Here is a 26,271-nt window from a genome sequence, read left to right as displayed (position 1 = left end):
CACCCTGTGAAAGCATCTCAGCTCTGTTAGATCATATATTGAACAACTAATCCAAAGAGTTTTTGATTAAGGTTAACTTCTGTGCCTGGAGTTTGAGTCAAAAAGGTTTTAACTTATTCTAGCTCATTTCTGTCATTAATAGCAATAGAAAGGGGATATCATATGCAAGAATATTTTGTCCTGTGTATCAAGTGAAAAACGGTACCATTTTTAAATCCTATGCAAGCTTAAAGGCATGTGTCAGTTAAAGAGATTGGCTATTTGAATGGAAACTGGTGGATTTCTGAAATGAGAGAAATGGCTTTGGTAATTCCACAAAAAAAGGAAAAGGTGGATAAAATCCTTTAAGCTGTCGTTCTGAAATGGTTATGAAAAGAAATTTTGCAGTTAGGATATTCGGAGTGGTTCCTTCATTGGTTTAACTTGGAATATATGGTGTTAGATGATTGACTTGCTTTTCCTTTGATTTATAAAAGCAAAATCTCTTTGAAAGGATGTTCTTGGAGAAGGTGAGAGGTCTGTGGGACTCGGTTCCCAGATGCGAGTTCTATAAAACCCACAGGTTGTTTTTAAGCAACCTGAAAGAAATCCAAATTTTTGGTCTTAGTGGTTATAAAGAATTCTTTTTCCTTGCACACCAGGAGGAATAAAAAGTCCAACAGAACTTATTTTTGAAGCACAACTGGAAGATAGTTTTCTAGGTTTGAGTGTAGATTTAAGGCAGATGAAGAAATCCTTGTGAGAAGGTAACGATATAACATTGGGACTCTGGACCAGGCAAGAGAGGAACATCTCCTTGGTGGGGATTTCTTTTGGGACAAGTTGCACAAGAGTACCACGAGAAGTGGTTATAGTGAATTGCGCTTTAGGCGAAACTACTGCAAGAGGAGTTTGTGCCATCTTTTCTCCTTCAGTTTTCCAAGTTTAATGGAACTGCAGCCCCTTTGTAAAGGGGCATAAGGGTTATGACTCAAGATGGCAGTGCTTGTTAGCTGGCTGTTTAAGGGAGCCATCATCACAGAACTTTTGACAATTAGGCAGCAACACTCTAAGTAATAAAATCGCTTTCATGCGTTCAAAATTCAGGTAAAAATTTCTAACTCCCTAGTGGTGTTACAAAGGCCATGCAACTAGATACCAGACATAAATGCATCTCTTAAGACGTTTGATATTTGAGATTACAATCTGTGTTTGGATTTTGCTGTTGATTGTTATCTTGTTTTCCTTCCCATTATTTAATAATATATGAGGAGATGGCATCACTTACAGAAAGAGTGGTTGGAGTAAATGCATGGATGCTTACTTTTCAGTGTTTTACTGCAGGCACACTGTACACTATTTGGATACTTTTTTCTTAGTTCTATTTCTGCACACTTTTTTTTAATGGGCCAATTTTTTAAAAATATAATTTTGTGCTTGAGGACTGTCAAGAAGGTCAGTTAAGGTTAAGCCAACAATAATTTGTTCTTAACGAGTGAAAGGTAACTGGAAGTGTAGACAAAGCTGTAAAAGCGTTGCGCAAAGTGTAGTTTGCTTTGTTTGAATTTGTTCTTTGTTTATTGACTGTGCTGTCTGAAAGGCAAGGACGCTCCTCAGTTACCGAAGGCAAAGTCTTGAAAGACATTATTTCTTTGTTACAGTAATTCCTATGGTGAGTATCTTGCCTTTTGTGTTCTTGTTAGTACATGATGTCAAAAACCTCAACTCAGTAACACTAAACCATTGGAGAATTTCATGCAAAAATACTTAGCTTTTTCAGAACTTCGTATTTCTAGATGGATGTCTTTTGAAAAACACGCGAGCAAAAAGGCAGAGCAGAGTTCCTTATAACTAGAAGCTGCCATCTGTGTATTCATGACAGCCTGCACATAGGCCTGTTGGTATTCAGATAGGTGCTCTTCACAATGGACCATAAAGAATAATTTCTCTAAACTTACCATTTTATTGAGTAGAATGATTGAGGAGGTTTTCTGGTGGTATCCTAGGCTGTTAATACTCACTCAGTATTGTCCGCTTGGTCTGTATTGTAAGAAGGCACCTGTGCACAGGATTGACAACTAAAGAGAAGAGAAGGACAAAAGCATCTGGCTTTATGCCGTGTTCTTTCAGGAGAATTTGTTTGAACAAGCAGTTTTCTTCCTGTCTTTCTGCAGCACAGAAGCAACCCCTTTTTAGTAAAGGGGGAAAGGGGCTCTGTACGGGTTGTTTCCCCGTATCTCAAAGAAAAGGATGTTTCTCCCTTGTAGATCTTGGAATGTAGCCCCTTCCCTTGTGGGCCAGGACGAATCTGATCCACCTTACTGTTCTTCAGACATCATTGCTAGCCGACAATGCTTAATGACGCTGGGGTGAAGATGAGTTACTCTTTTTGATGAATACCTTTGTTATAGTGTATTAAATCATAAAAAGAAGAAATCTGCTTGTGCTGAAGGAGAAAGGAATCTACTAAGCCTGGGAAAGTCTAGATTTATACATGGCATTACTTATCTTGTAATGTTACATCACTTGCTCTCCTAGGTTCCACTGTCAGCTTACCCCTGGAATTATTAAAGTACCAGCAGGATTTATATTGTACATCTGCAGTCAGGGATAGCTCTTACACTTCCTCCTTTTTTTTCCCTTGATGCTTAAGTGCAATACCATTTTTATCTCATAATTTACAGATTGTAGAGTCTTTGCAAAGAAAGAAATGAAATGGTGTTCAGAGAATGCAGTTTAGAGAATTTGGCCTTGGCTTTTCAGTACGAGTGAACTTGCCAACCACCATGTATACAATCGGGCTTTGCATGTGCTTTAAAAAAAGTAAGGTCCTAAAGATCTTTGGTTGGCTGATGTATATGCTGTCATGTGCAGTTTAATTTCGTCAGGTAGTCTTATATTCTTCATTGCCTACAAAGGAAAAATGTAATATTAAGCAGAAAATATATCTTTGTCTAAACATTTGTTCTGCTGTGGTATATTGTAATACCCTATATAAATTTTGCTTATTGGGTAGTGCAGAATGTTTCCAATGTTGTCAAGGAAAAATAATTAACAACCTTCTAATACTTACATTTTATTGAGAGATTAATGTATGTAGCAATTTATCTATATAGATAATGCGCTCCTTAGCAATGAATATTTTAACAAAACCACAAAACAAGTTCATTGTGAGCTCTTGCTGGCAGCTTGCAAAGAATAGTAACATCTTCAATTATAATATGTTTGGCTAATTCTTGAAGACAGCTTTTTTTAACGATCTAGGTTAGGAAGGGCATGACATACTGGTTTTAGGATTACAAGGGCTATTGGGAATGTTAATTAAATTCTGGTGAAAAGCCTTTTAGAAGTTCAATCCTGCAGCAAGAGAGCTTGAATCTTTTATCGTTGACTTGCAATACATAAAAAGGGGCTTTATAATAGTTCCTGCCAGTCTGATTAGGATTTTGTCAAATGCTTCTATTTTACATGTCAGTTTTCAAGGGTGTTACATGTGTACTCTTAAATTGCTTTGGAGTCTAATGTAAAAGGACAAGCATCATCCACCCCTATTGACACATCCTTCCTCAACATGTAAAAAAGTAAGTAATTCTTCTTCATCAAAGCCCTATATGACTCCCTCCAACGGCTGAATCCTTGTGTACTACTAATCTAAAGTCAGGTCCTTTTGATGAAATATAGGTTTGGTTGCCTTAATTTATCGTTCTGTTTGGAAAAAGTGGTTCTGAAATTATACCTGTGCTTCACATTTTCTTTCTGGGTGGTTATTGCATTTGGTCCTTGTAAAATGGAATGCAGTTTCTTTCTGAAAGTTGTGAAATCTGGTATTAGAGTCCTCTGCTTTGAATGCAGTTGATGGTCGTCATCAGGAAAACATCGCTACTAAATAGTTTTGGTGGCAATAGTGAATTAAAGTTGAATCTATAGCACTGGTAGTAGGGCAGTCTTCTGACACATATTGCCATGTGCTGGTTTGAGGTAATTTATATGTGCTGAGTAGAACTGAGATCAGAGTGGTTTTGTCTGCAGTTATTTTCCTAAACGCCATAATTTCTGAAGAGCTTGTGTCAGGCAGTTGTTAAAGCACACATTTAAATGATTTAAGTTTGATACCAGAATGCTTGTGTCTTTCAGAAATTAACTGGATAACAAAGGGAAGCTTCTTCCCACTTGTGCAGCTGCTTTGCATTTGCTATTCTAAGCATTTCCTCACCTGAAGCTTTGTTGAAGATGTACCACTGCACAAAATGTGATGCAGCTAGCAGAACGTATAAAAAAATGAAAGTGGTCCTTCTGTAGGCATAGTAGCAGTGAAAAGAAGGCTAAGGGAAGTCTTGGGTTTCTTTTTTGCACTGAAGTATACAGCCCTTTGAAAATGCAGCGTTTGGAAAGAGCGACTGATGAGCTCTTTCTGTCTTACCTAGCTGCTTTCAGACTTCCTGTAGCTGCAAAGTGTTACATTAAAACTTCCTTCTTTTGAGTTTAAAAGCCTTTTCATGGTCTTTGGGGAAGCATGCTGTAAGGAGAAGTTCAGGCAGATTCATCTTAACTTTGTGAACTTGGTGTCATATCTAAAATGTGCTTTCTTTGGTCCTTTTTCAGTGAGAAGAGTTGCATGCTTATGGTCCTTCGTCCTTATACTGAGAGGATAAGAGGTCAGCTAGACTTAGCAAAGAACAGGCTAAAAGTACTTCATTGTTAAATATTTTCAAATCAGTTCTGTGTGATGAGTTTTATCTTGGCTGAAACAGTTTCAGAACTGTTGGTTAATTTTGAGAACTTGAGGAGAGATGAGCTACAAGGAGGACTAGAAAAACCCAAAATATTTTAAATGGGAGGAGAGGAGGAGCTAGGAATGTATGAAAGTAGTCAGCTTGGCTTCAGTTCCTGGAAAAATTGAGGGGTGAGTGAACAAACATTTTTTTTCCCTACCTTCTTCTAGAAGGTAATGTGGGTAGAAGGGTTAATGGAAATGGAATTGTCAAGGAAATATTTTTCAGACCATTCTAATTCCCTTAGTATTTAAAAAGTTTCATAGAAAAAAATAATTTCGCTTATTCTTTCCTCAACCACTACCATCCTGATAAACTCTTGTAAGGAAATAAGGAAACATGGTCTAAACTGACATAGGATAGCTATGAAAAAGGATGGGTAAGTGTTGAAGGAAGAAGTAAGGACAATGATCCTGAAGGCTGCTTTGTGTAGGATTTTGCACTTGTTTATTCTGAGTAAACTTCTATTAGATGTCTTTTACTCACAGCCTGGATGACAGAGTAAGCTATATTTGTTAAATTTTCACATGACTTAAAGCTTGGAAGAGGGAGGACAAGGTTAGAGTTCAAAATTGGTAAACTTTTTTGGAAGGAGGAAAAATTTGGAGGAGCCAAGCAAAAGTTAATACAGTTAGGCAGGAGTAATCAGCTAGTAAAACATTAAATGGAAAAGAACAAGCCTTACGGCAGTTTCCGAGAAAAGGATCTAGGGATTACGGTAGTGAAGGGATTACAGATCGATGTAGTCGGTAGTGTTATGCTTCTGCACTAAAACCTAATGCCTGTATGTTGGGAGTGATGAAGAAAGGAGTCGTAGAGCTTCCAAGACGTGAAATGGCACTGTACCTGCACCTAACACTGACCTTGTCTCTGCTGGAGCACTTCATCGTGTTTTGGGCATAGCACTTCAAGAAGAACATGGGCTGGTTGGAAGGGATTCTGAGAGATAATTACCAGAGCCCTACTATCTATCTGGTACTAGGTTTTCTGCCTAGTACTAAACCAGAAATGCTTAGCCTGAAGAAAAGGCTAGAGAAGGATTTAAGTCCTCTAAAAATATGTAGAAGACTGTTGGGAAAGATGAACAGCCTGTTGTGCATGCCCACAGTGGCAAAAAGAAATGTGCTTAAATCATAGCAATACTGCTTGATGGTCCTAATAATAGAGAGTCTGAAGCACTGGAACTGAATGGCTGTAGGAATTGCTGGGTCCCTATCACAGGTCTTCAAGAGCAGATCTGGGGTGGGGGGGAAATATCTGTTGGGAATGAGCAAAATTTAACTGTTCCTGTTTCTGAGCAGGAAGATAGATTTGTCTTGCTTTTATTTAAGTTTCTTGGGCTAATATTAACACAAATCAAGCCACTGATGTGTACATACCCATGTATGTCGTATCGTGTCGTCCCCCCCCAAAGATGAGTATGTGGAAGGAGGAAGGACTCCCTCCACAAAATACACCAATTCTGTCCTAAGCAATGTGGTGTCATTTAACTGAATAATCAGTAGGTTGATGGGAGTGGGAGAAATGGCTTGTTGACAGAAATAGAAGTTTATTAAGGTCTTGTATGTACAAAGCCTTTTCATCCTGAATCGAGGTTTAAATATGGTATGAACTCAGTTGGCTTGGGGGGTGAATGCAGCCTACCAGCACTTCTCCAGAGTGCCCTAACTCTAAATTGCAAAACCTTTCTGAGACTGTGGGCTAGAAGGGTCTCAATTCTAGTTAAACTTCCTCCAAGATGGGACATAGTAATTTGCCAATCCTTTTATTTTTCTTTTTATCCACTGCTTGCTTTCTGTGCAGGAGCGTGGTAGTATCCTGAGTTGAAGCAGGCTGTGCCGTGTCTTCACAGGGCTCTTGGCAAGAGCTTTTCTTATATTACCTCTGAACCTGGCTGAGAGTCTGCTTCCCAGTCTTCCTGAAAGTCTCTCATCCCTTCTGTGCTGCTGTTTCTTCTTGGCATGCTCTCTTGACATCCTCTGCTCTATACTCTGCAACGCTATTTCCTTGGGCACTTTGTTGCTTCCAGGATAAGAACAATCTTATCCCATCAATGGATTTGATCTGCTGCAATCTGCATCAAAGCCAGACAAGGCAAACAAGGAGCCAGCCTCCCCTTTCCAAGGGTTTGCTAGGTTTTCTTTGAAAAGCCAGAGAAGAAGGGCAGAGAAAAACAAAATTCAAGTGTGTTTGTATTTTGTTCTGGTAGGTGTCTGGATCTGTATTGGAAAAACTTGCAGAAGCTTGTAAATGAGGGAAAAAGAGGTTGATAGCTTGGGTAGAATGCTTTCTCTTGCAAAACCCAGGGACAATAAAGCTGAATCTTTTAATTTTAAAAAAAGACCTTTAGGTTTCCGGAGCAATGGAAGAGATTATACTGATAAACAGGTTAAAGTATTTTCATGCTGCTCATGACTCTTGTTTGTTTTCTGCCATTTGGTATATTAGAGCTGAAACTTGGTACTCTGCACACAAAGAATCAAGTACATCTGCACATAAGTGTGATTATACAAACCAAAGTAACGTAAGCAGCACATAAAAATTTTGTGATTTGTTTTGGGTTTTTTATGTTGTGTATATTTGGGGGTTTTTTTTGGTCTTTTTCTTATCCTCAGGAAAGACGTAATCTCAAGGATTTGGATACCAACATAACAGATCTCCAGTCTGAGACTGTTGCTGTCACTAGGGAAACTTCAGTCTTTCTGTACTTTTTTTCCTTATTTCCTCTTTGAATTCTTGAAGGTAGAAGAATATTTGAATGATATAACCTACAAAAGCATAATTTATCTGTTGTTTCTCTTGCACTACTCCTTCTGTCTTATCTTCAGGTTTCTGTGAATTCTGAGTAGCAAAGACAATAGGCTTTGTGCAGGAAGGCTGGAGTCCCTCTCCAGGGGGAAGCTGAAGTCTCTTTGGAGATGAGAGACTTGCTGTGCAATTCAGTGATAGAGGGAATCATATCAATTTGTTAATTAAGGCTATTTTAGAAGGTAAATACGATTAAAAAAAAAAACCACCCCAAACCAAAAACAAACCCACAACCAAGCAATTGAAGAAGCTAAAATGCTTACAGGACAGGCTTGCTTTACAAGTAAAGGTCTCTTTCATATTTGTACTTTTTCTAAAAACACAGGCTTCATAATTATTCTGTGACTTAATGAAACAAATCTGGTTATTGAATGCACAGTCGTCTTCAAGGTGGTCTTAACATACTTCAGCATTTCATTATCGACCTTACTGTAGAAGATTAAATAGTTTTGAGATGAGTATTTTTATGACCCTTTCTGAAGGTTTTCATGTGTGTGGTAGAAGCTTCATTTTGTATTTGCCAATGCATTTTAACCCTTTTCTAATAATGCCTCTCACAAGTGGTACAGATTGCCTTCGCATTCTTAGGAGAAGTGCTTAAACGGAAAAACACCTTCTTACTGTATCATGTATTGCTTACTGCCAGATCAAGTAAACTGGTTCATGGGTATGTTTGCTACGCCAGTGTCAGATAAAAATAATGTAGTATTGACCTGTGCAGTACAATGGAGAACAGGTCTGTCTTCACCACTTTATTATATTGTCTGAATGTTCATCTTAAACACTACATGTAACTGGGAGGCAATGCTCACTCCCCCAAGTTCAAGACTCTGCTGTTAAGAACTATATACAGGCTTTAAAGACCAACTTTTTTTTTTTTCTCCCATGTTGGCTTTGGAGCACATGCTAACAGATAGCTTAATGATGGAAACCACTTCCACTGTTTTGGGTTGGTTTTTTTTTTTGGAAGAACTACCACCCCGCCTGTGCCCCCCCCCCCCCCCCCAAAGCAATACCATGATACCAGTGACTTCTCCTTTCTGGTCTCTCTAAACAGCCTATTGTCCTGTAGATGCCCAGTAAAAAAACCTGTTAGCAAAACTGTAAGGCTTTTTAGTTGAAGCTACTGTTTTTGTTTCCTCAGTGGTTGTATACTGCTGTGTAAAGGGAAATTGAACTCCTTTGCCATAGCTGTTAAAGAACATCCTCATATGGTATGCTTTGAGCATGTGACTTCAAAAAGTTATTTTTAAAATTTTTAGACAAGGGTGGTCCGAGTCTGCCGCTTCATGCTGAGAGTACGTTAGTAGACACAGTGCTTGCAAAATATGCTTTATTCATTAGGATTGTCATTTAGCTGTTGCATCTATGGCAAATAGTTATTTTCTAGGCCTTGCAAAAAGTCCTTGTAAGTTTGGCTGTGTGTTTGTTTTCAGCTGGCATTTTTAAGTGTTTCCTTTTGTGGCTTGCTTTCTTTATATGAAGATAGGAGGAATCCTTGCAGCTCTGGGTTGAAGTGACTCGCTTTAACAGCCCTATTAACCTTTTAGTCTGTGTGCTTTCATTTTTGGTTTGCTGGTAGACAGCTAGTAGTATTTCAGTTTATATCGCCGTGATGTTTTGTACATGTATCCCACTCCCTGTCCCCAAGTGGAGGAAAGGTGGAATTTGTCAGAGTGTAGGTGGGGAGCCTGGATGTTATTTCTAAGGTTGGCTTTAAAAACAAAGACCCTGTTTTCTCTTAACCCAACCTTATGCTGATTTGGAAAACTGTTCTTCCCTGAAATAATTTTTCTTCTTTCTGTTTTCTATTGATAATTAAGTTAAGACAAGTCAAAGTGATATTGACACACAATATTTCTGCTTGACCAAATACACCAGAAATACAGTACTTAAAATTCACTTCTTAATGCAAAGTAGATGTTAATTATAGAACTCTTTTGGGAATACTTAAAATGGAAAAGTAATCACATTGCAAGATGTGTTAAGCTCGGAATTGGAGACTCTTTTTCTCTTGAGGGCTGAGTTATTCTTAATGTTTCTTAATCTTTGTTATACAAAACAAATTACCGCACTGTTGTGGTATGACACCCATACCACAAAAGGCCAAGCGCCTTAAGAGTACGTATTGTTTGTTATAGATGTGGTACTCAAGCACATATATTTGCATAAGTTTTGATGAGGCAGACTTCTGCCTGCAATGGATTGCTCTGGACTATTAACCATATTGATTCCCATATGAGCAGACAAATATGTTTTAGGGATGAAAACCTCTTTGAATTTAAGAGTCCGTTGGTGTAAACAGTCAAAGCAAAAATGCTGTCATATAGACCAAGCTATTTCTAATGTATTCAGGGAGACAGTATTGCGAGTAGTGATAGATCTTGTGCACATTACAATATTTAGAAATGAGGATGCATTTTTTGTTTTAAAAATGTAGAAGGCTAACCCAAAAATTGTGTGGTGTGATTTGTGTTTTACAGGATCCCTTGTGAGAACCTTCACTCCTTTTTACTTTCTGGTGGAGCCAATGGATGTTCTGTCAGTTCGCGGAGCTTCTGTTATAATGAACTGTTCAGCTTATTGTGAAACTTCTCCAAAAATTGAATGGAAAAAAGATGGGACTTTTCTAAACTTGGTGTCAGATGACCGTCGCCAGTTGCTACCAGATGGATCTTTATTAATAAATAGTGTGGTGCATTCCAAGCATAATAAACCTGATGAAGGATATTATCAATGTGTGGCAACTGTGGAAAGCTTGGGGACCATTGTCAGCAGAACAGCAAAGCTCACAGTAGCAGGTAAGTCTCTTTTTGTTGTCAAGTATAACTAACACCATGATAATGTAGATGCATGCTTTGCCCTTGCAAAAGGAGGAAGGTGCTTTCCAAGAACGGAAAAGATAGTTTCATCAGTTACCAGTGAAACTGGGACTGTATCTCTCATTTTACTAGCTGAAAGTTGTCATATATTCTGTTCATCTAAGCGGCTTCATGTGTGGGTGTTTCTCAGGAAACGCTGAAGATCAGGAAAACTGAAATGAATGAATTAAAAACCAAACTGTCAGGTGCATGTAGTCACAATGAAGAGATTTACCACAGCTTAGAAGGGGGAAAAAAAGAGCAGGGTTCTACTTCCTTTATGTATCAATACCCTTAAAAATAACTTTCTCTGCCTGCTTATATGTTGAGATTTATCTGCCCTCTGTCATGAAACATTTGAGAACCTCCTAAAAGCTAGTGATGTGTATGGTCCCTAAAGAACTGGAAGACTGGCAGAGAAAGCAGGAGTGCTGGGGTTTAGTATTTTTCTGTTTCTTGAGTATTGGGTATGAACAAGGAGGTTTGCAAAGTAACAACCAACCAAATGCTTAAAACTTTCCTGACATACATTAAGAAACCCAAGTCATAATCTCACCTTTGGTGTTTTGAGTAACCTTTAGACATGACTTGGTAATAGCTTTTGTTTAGGGGGTAGAAAGCAGTAAGTGAGTGAAGTTTGCTTATAAAAAATAAAGAATATGACTGGGGAAAGTGATCTGTTTTCAGAATGTCATTTGCTTGTATCTCAGGGCTTGGGAGTGTCAGACTGTGTGTCTTGTAAACAGTATAACTGGAAGAGACTTATAATTACTTAGCAAGAGTGAGACTTCAAAAACCAACCAGAAAAAAAAAAGATAAACTAAGGCAACGTAACTAGGAAAAAAGCCCATGAAGCAATTTTCTTTTGTTTCTCTAATGATGTTTGCCAGCCTTTTTCAAACAATTTTTTTTCTTTGCTTAATAAATGTCTCGAGGTAATGAATTCTTCCTGACTAGTGCTACAGCATCTCCCAGAGCTGCTGCTTACTGTCATTTATATTCTGATGTTGTTTCGATTAAGTTAGCTTGTAGCATTGTTGTGAAACATCAGAAATAAAAAAATGGGGGTTTTATACCTTAAAGGAGTGACTTTCAGAGTCTCTGAATGAGAAATACATTTCTAAGTTTCTTGGCAATGAGGACAATAAAAGCAGTTCTCACACACTTCTCAGGCAATTACCACCTTCTTACATTGCTGCTGTCGTGATTAATTTTGCTGCTTTCCACATGAGATCATTCAGCGTCTTGCTTCTGTTATCATTCTGGTCTATATGATCATTAGGTAAGGTTAATGGGGTTAAAAATGAAGGTAATCCAAAATGTCTTCAAAATTTCTAGTTCAATTTTCCCCGTATCAGTGGAGAAGATACTAGTTTAATTGATAGTTTTTAAAATGATGGAATTTTAAAGAGCCTTTTAGTTTAAAAAAAAAAACAAAACAAAAACAAACTCAAAACAAAACCAACAAAAAACCCCAAACAAAACCTAACCCAATGCAGTTCTGGTGAGTTTTGTTTTCAAAAAATATTTGCTAGAAAACTGAACAAATATAGTCTAACCGGAGCCAATACAAACGTTTACCGCACAAATAGTTGCCCCTTTGTCTCATGTTGGCCTAACAGCTGTATTAGATTTTTGATCAATTCTGTACAATAAAAATTGTAATTTTTTTTTGTTCAGAACTAGAGGAAATACTCTTGATGGGTGTTCTGCATTGCCTTATGCCATCCTGTTAAGTTAGAAACCTGCACAAGAGCATCCTCTGGCTGCAGTGTGCATAAGTTGTTCTGCTGCTCCAAAAGATTTGTCAAATGTAGAGGTGTGAAAACCTATTTACTAACTCAGTTAAGTGCCAAGAGCTGTGCAAGACTGCACAGAGTTTAATCCTTCAGTTGGGGGGAAGGGTAGCTTTGGTTGCTGAAGGCTTTGGAATAAGAGATGGAATATTTAAATTCTGGTTTAACTATATTGCTTTTCTTGACCTCATTTGAATCCCTCAGTTTTATCGGTGGGTTTTAATATTTCTTCCCCCCCCCTCACCTTTCTTTTAATTGGAAGCTTTCAGACTGTGGTAAGTGTGGGGATAGTTAGCATAGTAAGATCTCTCCTCGGCCTCGGAGGTAGCTAATTCCCTTCTTAATTGAGTAGTGGTATGTTGAATTCATATGGTGTGTGTGAATGTTGTACTGCAATGCACCTGAGCTCTTTAAAAGAGAATATTATGAAGCGTAGCTTGCAAGTTTTAACTGCTTCTTATTTATTAAATAACTTCATTGCCTGAAAATAACAAATTCTGGTGAGTAATGTAGGCCAGGGCAATGAAAATCCAGTAAAAACGTGCCGTGTTCCACCATACATAGGAATGAATACAGGTTTTGAGTTTTTAGTCTTATAACTGCATTGTTTTCCCTAACAGCCTAACAGATGGATAATGCTGAGCAATCTACCTGTAGTGAGTCTTGCTTAAGGGTCTAACAGGCTGATAAATTTTCATAAATTCCTCAAATTATTTAAAGGACTTTTTATATATTATAGTTTGATGGAACTCAAATTTTTGAATGTCAGAAACTAAAGCTCTTTTATTGCCATGGGATGACAGATACTGATAATGCAAGGTGTTGCAAGGTGACAGAGGGACTTAGTCACCCGTTGTATGAAAAAATCAAACCAAAACACACACTCTCAATACCTGAGTGTGGACTGTTCAGACAGTGACTGAGTGCGTTATGTTACAGACCTACTTTCTTGGTTTCTTGCTTCAATTTATGTTTCTGACACAGTGCTATAAACGTGTCACAGCAGGGGAAAATTGATGATGGTGTGGATTGGCAAGTTTGTAGTGCATTTGACAGTGTGCTTTTAAAGAACCTTTTCCATATGTGATAATAGATGAGAAGCCTTTACTCTTCAGGTTTTTTGAGGTGTGAGAGTTAAGGTTTCTGTGGCAACTGAGACTCCTATAGAAATGGATCTTTTCCTTCTTTAATCTAGTTTCTCATGTGATTTTAAAAAAACAAGTCACAGGTTATGATAAAGTATTAAATTATGGAAAATACTCGAAATCAGCACGTTTAGTCTGTAACTTGAAATTGCATGCTACTGTACCTTGATAGTAAGTTGTTTACTGTTGTACTACACTTCTAGTAGTAAATCTTTAATTTTTAGAAATTGCAAACAACAAGAAATTTGTTAATTTTCTTTAATGATCAGTAGTATCACGATACATGTATCTGTCTTTCCCATTAAGCGTGTGCTTCCACATTGTGGTTCCTTCTAGCAAATGGAGTTTGTCGTTGCCTGTGTTGCTTCCTTTTTTGCTTCCTCTAGCTCTGTAAACGTAAGCATGTTATCATGCTCTAAACTGGATTTGTGAAATAATTAGGGTTTTTTTGAAAGTGGTTTTGCTTGCTTTCTTTGAAACAAGAATACGACTGCACAAGCATCTGGGTAGTGGAGGTATGGTGATCTTATAGTCCATATAACGTATAGGTTTTGCCATTATTATGTTGGGTTTGACCTAGGGAAAGTCAAAGGAACTTGCCTAATTTATGTAATGCCACAACAGTTTTTAATGAGTGCCTTACTACGGTATGTTTTTTTTAATTGGCTTTTGAAATGCAAATCTGTCTTTTGATACTTAAGTGCTAGTTAGATCTTAAGAAGGGTGAAGGGTTGGAATAGCTCTTACAAAACATGGATTAAAAAGATTTACAAAATTTTGGGGAACTGTGTCCGTAATTCATCTTGGAAAAATAAATTTGTATGCACTTTAGTAAAAAGTATAATGGTACTAGCTTAAAAATATTCCCAAGACGATCTTTTTTTCCAGTCACTATTTACTACTACTTAGTTAAAGCTTTCATAAAGCTTCTATTGAGAGGACACATATGCAAAGATCTAAAAGGTCTGAAGCATGACAGTGGCACTGAGTTTCTTCATACGGATTTATCAGTTCTATGTATCCATTTAAAGACTGTTAGCTAAATTATTTATTTCACCTCTTGTCGTCTTTTTTCCCCCAAGTGAATCCATCTGTTTTTCTTCCTCTTCTTCCACTTATCTTTGCATTTGGTAATACTTGGCTTTGATCTTTGTATGTAATTCACTTGGTTGTGATGAGGTAGCTGTATTGCTGCCTTGGTACTAACCTTAGGTATGTCCGAATTTCATTAATTCAAAAAGTACTTGGTGATAACTTAGGACCTTCTTTTTTCCTTCCACCTCAAATAACCTCCTTGTATTATTATTTCTTATTTAAATATTCATAGCAATTTTATATTCAAACCTTTATTTTGTAATTACTTTTAGAAAAAGTACAGGCAAATCACTTCTGCTAAGAAATATTCCTGCCGTGTAGTATCAAAATCTAAAATGGTTCAATAATCAGAAAAGGCAGGTTTGTATTTAGTAAAAATGTAGTATTTCTTTCGGAACCATCTGAAAACATTGCAGGTGCAGCACCGCACAGAATGAGCATTGCTTCTTCCTGAAAAGTAATGCTGAAGACTCATGGTGAAGCTTCCAGTATTGTTTTGTGTTGAAAACACAAATGCTGAAACCTTGACAGACTTCCCGTTTTTCCATTTACAACTAGTAGTACTTGTGGGGGTTGGGGCACATCATGTGCACACTTGGGAAAAAGATTTGGAGTTTAATTCTGAGTATGCTCTAGCACTTTGTGCTCTCGGTACGGTGTTCTCTGTAGTTCTCTGCTTTTCTGACCTGAATAAACCCTCCTCCTTCTGCTCATTTGTTCAGCTAATCATGTAGCTACCAGACTGCCGAAGCCTTTGGCTTCGGATCCTACTGCTGTGGCATGGCGGAGGGATTGTTGCAGCTTCATTAATAAAATTCGCCTTTACTGTTTTTCTTATCAGAACTTCATTTAAAACCTTCATAGTAATGTTTTTGTCTGTGAAATCAAGTATCTGAAGGCTAAATGTCAGAATGAGTTGACTTTGCAATTACCAGTCCCTTTGTATATGGTACGGTCGTATCCATGTGATAGGCAGTACATAATCACTTTCATTCCTTTTGCTGACCGGTCTCCATCCATGTATAGAATCAAACTCAGGGGCCAGAAAACAGGATAGGGTTGTGTGGTGAAAGAAATGCTCCATGATATTGCTCCCTCAGGTCTTGTACAGCTTGGAAGATATATAACCCCTTGGTCAGGGGATTGCAAAAAGTGAAGATGATTCCTTAGTGAGCAGGAGACTTAAGACCAGAGGAGGAAAACTGCAAACTGTATTCTCTGACCTGCTGCATAGCGTTGCACAGAACCTCTCAATAATGAGGATGTCAAGCCCTTGAGTTGTGCTTGACCAATGCGATTTACTTGATGTCACTAAATCGGATGTAGAGAATGAACTTCACTTGAGAAATTGTTCCAGTTTTTAGCTGACTAGATTGCCTTTTTAAGGTTTATTTGCATCTTGACTATATCTAGCTTTGGGCTTCCAAATTGATGACTAGAAGAGCTGTCTACAGCAACTACTGTGGTATTTAATGTAATGTGGCTTGGAGGAATTAATTGAGTTATGAGCCAGGAGATGCTGATGTCTAATCCTGCTTCTATTGCAGGCTCATTATATGGTCTCAAGAAGATCTCCATGCTTTGCCTTTTTCTCAATGGGATAATAAAGAATTTCTCTTCAATAAATTTAGAGTATTACTTTTTATAACGTACCAAGATGTTGTCAATGAGTATGCTAAGAGAAAACCATGTAGAAATAAGTAATTCTGTATCCATTACAGTTTTGGGGTGATATGCAGTAGGTAAAGTTGTGGCCAAGAAATGATTATCCAGGACATTGCCTGAGCACAGTTTGTGGGAGAGAGAGGACCTGGATGGATGTGTTCTTGCGATTAAAGCTAGATCTCTGCAAGGCACGTCATCAAAGAGATGTGTCGTGGTTGTGAGAATTTCTGGTATGTTATAGTATGTAGCTATTTAATATCAAATCATTTATGTATAAACAATGGTGAATAATTAAGAATTTTGCTCAAGCATTTATTTGGGTTGAAATTTTATCTCTGCTTTTTGCTGTAACTACTAAGAACTGCATAAAAGTTGTGTGGTTCTGGAATCGCATGTCTTTTGCAAGTTTTCCCTAACTTTGAAGGTTACAACTGAACAGCATTTTATTTCTTCCTGGACTGTGTGTGTGTCTGTGCCATCCCTAAAGGATAAGAGAGAAGCTTAGCTCAGTGGCTGAGCAGAACAAACTATGTGCATATATCAGCTCCTTGGAGATGCAGTTAGGTTGGAAATAACAGAAGGTTTTTTACTCAGCATTGCGTATTTCCTTTAAGAGTGAGGGGGGGAAAAAATCTTGATCTGGTCTTCATGAATAAAGAACTTCTAGTACCTTGGAATTGGAAAAAACCTAAGAGCATAGATACTTCAGTGGAGGGTACTTAGGAGCACTTGAGCAGTAAAAGTAAGTGACATGGGTGATAAAATTTCCTTGCAAAAATACATTTTCTGTGAAAAAAGCATCTGCATTTTTCATAAATTGGCTTAGATCAAAATGCGTTTCTTGTCAGTGACAGTCAAATGGGAAAGGTGGTTTTAACAAAACTGCACTTTGTACAGTTTCTGTCAGCCGTTACTAAAAACGTGAGAGTTTAGACATGTAAGATAATAAATGTTCTACCTTGTATGTCATTCTAAATTCTTACAGTCCACATTTGTCCAGTTAAAGTAGGAAAAAAATCTCTGCGAGCCCTTGGACTGATCTACATTAGTACTTGGAGTGAAAGCAAAGGTCCAGATTCAGAACTATTGTAAATATTTTTCAGTGTAAGGTTAGGAAAAATGCATTCGTAGACTTTGTCATCTCTTTTTCTTTTTTTCTTTTTTTTTGAGCAGTAACTGCATAAATTTGGGAGATGGGAACCAAAGTGATTGAAGTAATTTGTGATATGGAGCGCTTCACTTTTTGGGTGTGCAGCCTGGAGGGGTTTGCCTTTGAGAGGCTGCTGGCATACCATCTATTTCCTTTCCTTCTTCCTTTCTGACAAAACCCAAACAAATGCCAAAGCAAAATGATGTTGATGTTTTACTCTGATCTTGAATGACTTGTATACCTCTCACATGGTGTTAACGAGAGTTAGGGTACAATTTTTCTTCCAGAGTTTGTTTGAATTTAATTCTTTTTAGGGGATATGGCAGGGGAGGACTTGGAATTGCTCATGAGTGAAATAGTTATTTTAAAATGAATCAGCAGAAATCTCATCAAACTAAATCTGTTGTTTCATACCTGAACTGAAAGCCTTGGAGAGATCAGCAGGCTATCAACATAGTAACTTCTCTAGACTTAAGAGCAGAGAAGTGTTGCTTTTGATCCAGGATGTATTCTCTCTTGGGCAGCAGTTGGTCTGTATCCCTTATTTTTGTGGTGTGGATGCCAGGAATTGCTTCCTGTAATTCCTCTAGCCTGATCTCAGGTCCTTCTTTGTCCAGTGAATTTATCGTGCTTTTTAGAGCGCTGTGTTCTCTCCAGCAACTCCTATGAAAGCAGTATACCAAGTCATGATTTAGTGTCAGGCAGCTTCTTGCCACATCCACAGCAGATAGCTGTACAATTTGTCTGCAGCTGAATTGATTATTCTCATCCTGGGTGAAAGCCCACAGTAGGAGAATTTTAGACCTGCTTCTTTTTAAAGTCTTTGTTGATATCTAATGATCAAGTTATAGCCTAGGTGAAGAGATTCTGATTTGCTAGTTGGATGATATTAAAACCACTGTTTCTATTTAAAAATGCAGGTTTTCTTAAGCTTTTCTGTTTAAAATTTATTACACCTAATATCGAGTAAAATCAGAGCCTATTTTGACTAGTACTATCCCTGTCCCTAATTGCATGGGTCAGTGAGCTAGTTAAAGCTTATTTGTGCTCATTGGAGGGTAACAAATCCTCCTGTAGCTATAGGAGAGGGGGTACAAGTAGATCTGTAACACTGGTGCCTGAACTTCCTGCTGTAGTAACAATTTCATGTTACTGTTCAGAAAAAAACAAACTAGTATGTATTTTCTAGAATAGAATTAATGTGCAATGAGAGATCCCTTATTAAGCCCAGTCAGAAAATGGGGGGTGGGGGTGGGTGGGGAGGGATGATTATGGATCCTTTCTCAGATGGATAGATGTAGGAGGAAAAATCCAAATTGGTGAAACCTCAGATGTCCATTACCAGCTATCCCATTTACATGTAGTGGAAATCTCCCTTCTTGCTGTGATTATCTTGTTTAAGATGGTTGTGGTAGCTAATATTCTTGATTCTTAAACACACAGCACAGAAGTGTTTAAATCCTGTGGTCATTCATTAAGTTAAGATTTGTCTTAATTAGACATTATCTTAGGTGCAACATTCCATCTCATAAACCAAAAAGATTAGGTTTTATCAGTTTACCAGCTTGCAACTTAAATTGTTAAGTCTTGTAATTAGCAATGAAAGTATCCTTTGTGCATTTGGTTAATGGACAGAGTTGTCTTTATGTTCATGTACTTCAAAAAATAATATAAACTTACTGTAAGTCATAAAAAATAAAAGCTCTTTACAGTAGACATTCAAATCTTGACCTTTGGTTTTGAAAATACAGAAGGTAATATAGTTAATCTCTAGAGAAGCATGAATTCTGTGAAAGGGAGCTTCAGTGCCAAATTTCTGAAATCACTTGGGTTTATAGTAGATGATCTGTTGATGGGTGATTCTAGATGGTAATGCAAAAGTAGAAGGTGAGAGCATATTGGTGATGCATCAACACCCCCAAACAAGAAAGCTGGATGAACTTTGTTTAGATTAGCTTTCTCATTTGTTAATATTTTCGCTCAAATATGTATTTTTCCTTATTTGTTTTGCATGTCAGCACCAGCAATCCCTTTTGTAATTTTGTTTGACAAATTTTTGCATAGATTACTCACTAAATCCCAAACTGTCAGGCAAGTGATAGTTACATATGCAGCCTGTATTCTTAACTCACTGCATTTTCTAGTGTGGGATTCAACAAGATGTTTCAGCTTTAGTTAGTATAAATCAGCTTTAGTTAGTATAAAAGTGAAGGGTCTCCACACTGGCATTGTTTGGATTTAGCTCAACTGAATATTGCATTTTGAAAATGATAAGAACTTGTACTATTACACCTACCCAAATGAAAGATGACACAAAAGCAGTGAGGGTAAGAAGTATCATGGCAGAAGTATGTGTTTGATAAATTCTTTATTTTTTTCATAATAGAAATTCAAAAGGAAGTTTAATGACACTGAAAAGGAAACAAAATGGAGGAAAACTATTTTTAATAAGGAAAATTTAAGTTATGAAACTTGCTATGGTTGATTTCAGTGAGGTTAGTTCTTGGTAACATTCTTGAAAGCATATGATATGTCTCATTCACAAGTACATTAGAAATAAAAATGTTAAAAAATTATTAAAAACCCCTGCAACTCCTCCTTACTTGCATATATAACCCCCTATTTTTTTGGGGGGGGGGGAGGAGCATGGGGAAATGTCTCTAGATAATTTATAGGTTTCTGTAAAGGTGTTGCTCTTCCTTCTTTAATAGCTTCTAAAGTCAAATTCCTGGATTAGCTGCACCATCACTCTGCTCTTTTGTGACTGTTCTCAAATTGAACACATTAAAAATAAAGCAAAGAAAGGCTTCATTATGGAGAGACCTTTAAAAAACTCTCTCTGATACGATGAGCTTAATTGCTAGCAACTGTCCATGATTCAAGGGTCAGTGGTGTGATAATCCACACCTTAGCTGTTTTTCTCCAGATCCCTTTGAGTGACCTACAGTTTTATCGAATAATTTGCTAGTTATACTCCTTTTAGTTTCTCCTCCTTTCTGCCATGTATCCTTATTGTCTCCAGACATTATCTTTTTCAGCTAGATGTTTGTATCTGTAGAAGTTCTTTCTCCTTTGTATTTATGTCTCCTGTTATGTCAGTCTTCAAGTACTCTATTTTTGAGGGGTTTCGTTGCTATTTATAGATTCTGAGTATTTCTCTGGGAAATTGTTTGGTTTATTTCCTGTCTCTAAATGTCTGTTGTCAGGTACCAGCTGTCTTTGTCACTGTCTGTAGAGTTGCCTGTAAAAGTTTTTCTGATCTTTCCTTTCTTCCAGTTTCTTGATAAATTTATCATGACAGTACTCTCTGTGCATTAATCTTCTTTGAATAGCTTGTTCACATGAGCTTTCGTAATTCATAGCCTCTCCTGGATCTAAAATTCTTTAACCTGTCAAGCTCTTTTCTTTCACCAGAATACTCGGATCTTATTCTTCTTTTGTTATGGCTATTGATTTTGTTTTAGAAAGAGTAATTGTGAGCCTGTACTTTTTTTTTTTTTTAAGGCAGTGCATTGATCAAGACCTGAGGTTTCTTAAATGATGGGGCAATCTGCATACCTTATCTAAAGGTCTTCTCTTGAAATCCCAGTGTGCTTTTCTTCATTGTCCTCACTATTAGAATGATCTTCAACAGTACCAGATAAATTATTCCATAGTTTGCACACCCTCAGTTCATTTTTTGTGGTATTAGAAATGTCTACTTACCGTGTTCTGAGTGTCTGTATAGATCAAATTCATTGTGGCTACTGCAGCTTTTCCTGCTGCCTTGAACTGCTGCTATTGATGCCGGAGCTTTTGTGTTCTTTGGCCCCTTAATTGCAAGTCCTGTCTCTGATTTTAATGGGGCTATTATTTCACCTACTCCATTAGCCGAATTATTTTTTCTGTATTCCTGTGCTGTTTCGTGCAGCACTTTCTGAGCCTGACCTTCTGCTGTGCCATGGACTGACATCCCCCACCTCACCTCCCATTACCTTTCTTGTAGTTTATGGTTGTCATCAATGACCTCTGTATTTTTGAAGATCTTCCTTGAATCACCTTTCTTGTTCCCATTTTATTCCTGGAATAATTTATTGATCCTTTCTTGATATCACCGGACTAGAATTTGGATTTGTTTGTTTAGCCTTGGTCTATTCTCTAGTCTTGTTGTTCTCCAACATATTCAATATCTTAGCAAAGATCAGTTCTTAATTTCTGATCTCTCTTGTTGCCTCCAAAGGGTTTCTGATCTACTTCCATTAAGGAAGGCTGGATTAACTTCTTGCTTAGCATTTCTTCCTTCTACATTATTAGGGTTTTTTAAAAATATACCTGAATCTTACTATGTTAGGGTTTTCCATAAGTGCTTCACTCCTAACTTGAGCAGCTATACACATCCGGTTATCTTCATTAAAAATTCTGCCAGGATGCCTTCTGCAGTTGCAGAGCAACTGTCTTTCATTTTGAAGTTACCAGGCACCAGACATTCATCCCGTCTCAGAGCCAGTCTTACTCATTCATTAAATTCCTCTACCGCTTCTCCTGGAGCTGGAGCTGGTCAGGCTGTGAGCCTGGATCATCACTACAGACTTGGGATGTCGGAGAACATAGCAAGCCTACACTCAGCTGTTTAATTTTATTATTTTATTTTTCTTTCTGGTTAGGAGCCCATACCCCAATTGTTACAATATCAGGATGTATACATCATGTCTGCTCTTTATTTCTTGGTCTGAGTACTTTGTTATTCCTGGGACTTCTGTTAAAGGTAGTGTTTGGCAAAGTTGGCATCATTAAAGTTATTTCTAGATGTTTGACTTGTCTCTTACTCAGTATTGTGCTGTCAGTCACGAGTCTAGTGGTTTCACCAGGATTATCTTGCTGACTTTTGTCTCATTTCTTTTCATCAAGCTTTTGCGAGAGAAGTTCAAGTGGGATTATTGTGTCCTGGCTAAGGTGTAAAGAGTTGTTCCAGGCTAAGCAAGGTTTCTTAACAAGTCAGGATCTCTCTATATATTTGTTTCTGTTGATGGACTGAGTTCAACAGGTACTCTGAGCTTTCTGTGGCCTGGTTCAAAATCAGAATTGATCTCTAATACAGTTCAGAATCAGAATTGATCTCTAATACTCTCTCAGATTTGATCACATCAATTTGTAAGTTTTTTTTCCTGACATCTACATGGCTGTGTTCTTACGCTGCTGTATTTTGGTTTGAGCTTTCAGGATATTAGGCTTCGCAAAGTCTACCACTGGTTTGTAAAGGACAACTCTATAAACACTTTTTGTTTAAAATAAATCCTAAGAGAAATGTTTTCGTCAGGTAAAACTTCAGAATATTCTGATGTGCTTTACTAGTCCAAACACCCTCTTAAATTTGTGCGTGTGTGGTTGCTTAGTTTTGTTTTTAGTTTGTGGTTCTGTGGCAAAGCTCAGATCCAAGTTTGAGAGGGGATGATGGCAACCTCAAATTGGTGTAATCTAACCTGGTGCTCCAGGGCATGATCAATTTTCCTCTAACTTTCCCTGCAAGAAGCTTGTTTTGACAGGTGTAATTCTGTTCTTCTTTGCACGGTATTTTGTGCAATATTTTGCTGTATCTCTCCATAGTTTTCTGTATAGCTTCCCCATAGCATAGTGTCATCGGATAGTTGAGCTTGGAAGGGACTTCAGGAGATCTCATGTTCAGTTGCCAGTTCAAAACAGCTCTGGGGTCATACCAGGTTACTCTGTGTGTGTAATTATATGCATATAGTTACTTATGTCAATGTGCTTGTTACTGATGTGTACAATGACATCCTTTCCCCATTTCTTAATTCTGATCAAGGGATAGTTTTTTAAATCAGTATATGCTGTGTTAATTATGTTACCAAGGCTGTGTTTAACAAAGTCAGGAGTCTGATTACGTACTGAAATTTCTCATTCGTGTTGTGTATTTCACATACTTCCTGCTTTAGTTTAGCCAACAAGGACATTTGGTAGGTTTTCCTCTCTTCATGTTATAATCCTTCTTAAGAATACTCTTATCTCCCCTGACTAGTTGTCTCCTGCCCAGATTTTAGGCCAGGTTGCATTCTCTCCTGTCTAGCTTTCCTAAGCAACGGGGGGGGGGGGGGGGGAATTACATGATAGTTGGTCTTTCTTCTTTGTAAAAAGGACTAGAAGCATCTGGCTTTATCTTAATTCAGGTGATGCTGGACTTCTGTTCTCCGTGAATGTTTTGTAATTCTGAAGCCTAATCTATTTGCTAGTGAGATTCATGAAATATGTCTTATTAACAAAATTGTATTTTAAAACATGTTTCACACTTCTGCCACTCAGACAAATGATGCTGAATAATGTTCAAGCAAAGGAGAAGAAAAAGATCTGCGATAATTTAATGAAGTGTCCACAGATGGCTGGACTTATTAATTTTTAACAGGGTTCGGGTGAGAAGCTGATGCGCTAACAAAACATGCGGCATCTTTAAGATCCGCTGCTTCACTGAAGGATAACAGATGTTGTAGTTATTTTAACAATAGGGTATCATGTTTCTATACCTCTTTACCTACTTGCATTGCTAAAATCTTCATGCTTCCCAAGAGGCTATTTTAATGAAGTAGTAATAGAGTTATGGATTTGTCATAAGTTCAAATTCGATTAGGCAAACAAGAATAGGGAAAAAAATTAGTGTCTTAAAATTACCAGCAGTTTGTGTAATCATTCACAGTCTCTATGTTTGAACAGAACAGTTTAATGCAGAAGGATTGTAAGGTGAAAGCTATAGGGTGGCAATGCCTGTAGGTGATACTACTAAAGTTAGTTTAAGCTTGGGTAAGTTATGAGAAACTTGTGTAAGAGTAACACTGGGCAACAGAGGATTTTCATAGCTGGTATACAGGAGGTAGTAGGTTTGGAAAAACTGTCAGCTACTCCTGTGTTTAACTTTTTCTGTACTGCAATAGAAATAATCAGGGAAGAAAAACAGGGAAAACATTTGCTGAGCACGAGATGCCACAAAAAAGGCCTGAAACCAGCTTTGGGAAGCAGTTAATTGCATAAACATGTAATATGTGCGTGTGTGTTTAGAGCTGTTTCATGCTCATACAAAGTATTATGTTAAATTCCAATCTGTGCAGTAGCAGTAGAGGAGACTCAGGCACATGACAAAAACACTCACAAAGACTTGATCTGACAGGCTTGTGACTGTGTAGTAAAGGTACACAACCCTGCAATAGGCAGGGTAAAAGTGAATTCCTGTGCAGCCTTGGGTTGCCCCAGAGATGAGGAAGTTATTCTCTTTTCTTATTTCTCTGTTGCAGTCTTGATTTGGCAAGATTGGTGCCAAAAGGTTAGTAGGATTCTAAAGAGGATTAAATGTGTGTATGGTAATAGCATCCATGTTAAATAAAATTGAGTATTTACAGTGACTGCTGACAGTCAGTATTTAGAGCAGAAGGCAAGCATTTACTCTGAAGTTAGTTAGAATATTGTCATATGAGCAAGTTATTTAGTAATTGTTGATTATGGAAGGTTTTTTTCTTTCAGCCTCCTTGAAAATGATTGGCACTGGCCATGGTCGCAGAGAGACTGCTGAACTAGATTAGCATCTGGCTCAGTGCAATGAATTCCTTCTCTTATGGAAAGTACAGGAGATGAAATACTGGCTCCATTGAAGGCAGCAGACTATAGCCAGAATTTTTACCATCTGTGTTTTCCAGGAGCATGGGAATTATTGCTCTTCTAGGCACATCTTTTTCAGAAATTGAGACAATGGGCTACAAATCTCAGTAACCCTTAGACTGGGAATGCCGGCTGAATGGAACAAATTTGCATTAAGTAGATTGTTCATTCACATTCCTGCCATTGCTCTGGTCTTTTGATGAGGGGAAGAGAGAGACAAAAGAGAAGGAGAAAATAGGGACAGAGTTTACCCCCCCCCCCCCGCCCCCTCCCTTGCATTGTCCTAGGAGAAAATTTGAGGTTTGTGCTGCATCTAATTCCTATTGTATGCATGTGAGAATCGCACTGTTGCTTAGGTGTTATCCTACCAGTGTTTAGAGAACATTCCAAGTGGAAAATCATCCTTCCTAAATTGAGTTTATTAACCTGCATTCCTGCTAGGTCAGTAGTATTTTCCTTCAGTGTCCTAAAATCAATAGATAATGTATGTGTGCTGCCACAGAATGATTAATGTACATACAAACATGAAAAAATTGTCTTTAATATCAGAACCCCAAAGTATCATTTATCATTATGTTCATTTAGCAAAAGATGGGGTAATATCTTCAACTGAATGCCTTGCAACATGTGGGTGAAGAGTGGGTGCTGCTTGCTTGTTAGAAATGTAACTAATTTTCATTATATATTCTTGCTCAGTCTTGTTGATTGAAGTGATTGGGAAATACAAACCACTGAGAAAGTATCAATGTTTTTAAAATTTAACTTTAAAAAATAGTTTTAAATGTGTTTGTAGTTTAAATAGAAAGACTGAATTTGCTTATGTAGTAATGCATTCGAAAACGATTATAGAAAGTTGAGGAAATGCAGGCTTACAAGTTGATCAATTGATATTTTGGAGAGGAAAAGAGAAGCTCTGTAATGGAAAGATTCTGGACTGGTAGGTGGAAGAGTATTTTCTAGTAGTGTGCTGCTGCAGGAGGTATGCCAGCACTCTGGGACCTGTTACTGTATTTATAAACAGGTCTCAGAATTAATAGTAATTAAGGCTTATATTTAGAAATCCTTTTGTAATACATCATTATTGTTTTGTGGTTGTCTGTTGGCTAAAGCAAAAGGGTCCTCCTCCACAATGGAGGCTTTTAAGCAGTGCAAATTGCAAATAATCTTAGAATAAGAGAAAATTACTCTTCAGGACAAAATTATAGCCTAGGTTAAAATATACATTTTAAAAACACACAGGACTATGATCAAATAAAGGCTTTACTGGCATTTAAGATGACCTGGAAAATGAACTGTAATTTCATAGCTACTGAGTAATGAAACCATCTTAAATAAAGCTTATTTAACCTTAATGGAGCACCTGCA

At 37.6% G+C, this 26,271-nt stretch overlaps 1 protein-coding gene across 9 annotated transcripts in view; it reads left to right on the top strand.

Annotated features, from left to right (window-relative positions):
• Positions 1 to 26,271, top strand: part of NEO1 (neogenin 1) — a 215,786-nt gene that overhangs the window by 56,140 nt on the left and 133,375 nt on the right. For all 9 annotated transcript variants that reach the window (XM_052807475.1, XM_052807474.1, XM_052807471.1 and 6 more), the window contains exon 2: positions 10,043 to 10,360. In XM_052807475.1, coding sequence (XP_052663435.1) covers positions 10,043 to 10,360 — 318 coding nt within the window. The remainder of the gene's footprint in view (positions 1 to 10,042; positions 10,361 to 26,271) is intronic.

The sequence above is a fragment of the Harpia harpyja genome, chromosome 14, assembly GCF_026419915.1.
Source record: "Harpia harpyja isolate bHarHar1 chromosome 14, bHarHar1 primary haplotype, whole genome shotgun sequence".
NCBI classification, from domain to species: domain Eukaryota; kingdom Metazoa; phylum Chordata; class Aves; order Accipitriformes; family Accipitridae; genus Harpia; species Harpia harpyja.
The sequence above is the reverse complement of the archived record's forward strand: the minus strand, read 5'-3'. Positions and strand labels throughout refer to the sequence as shown.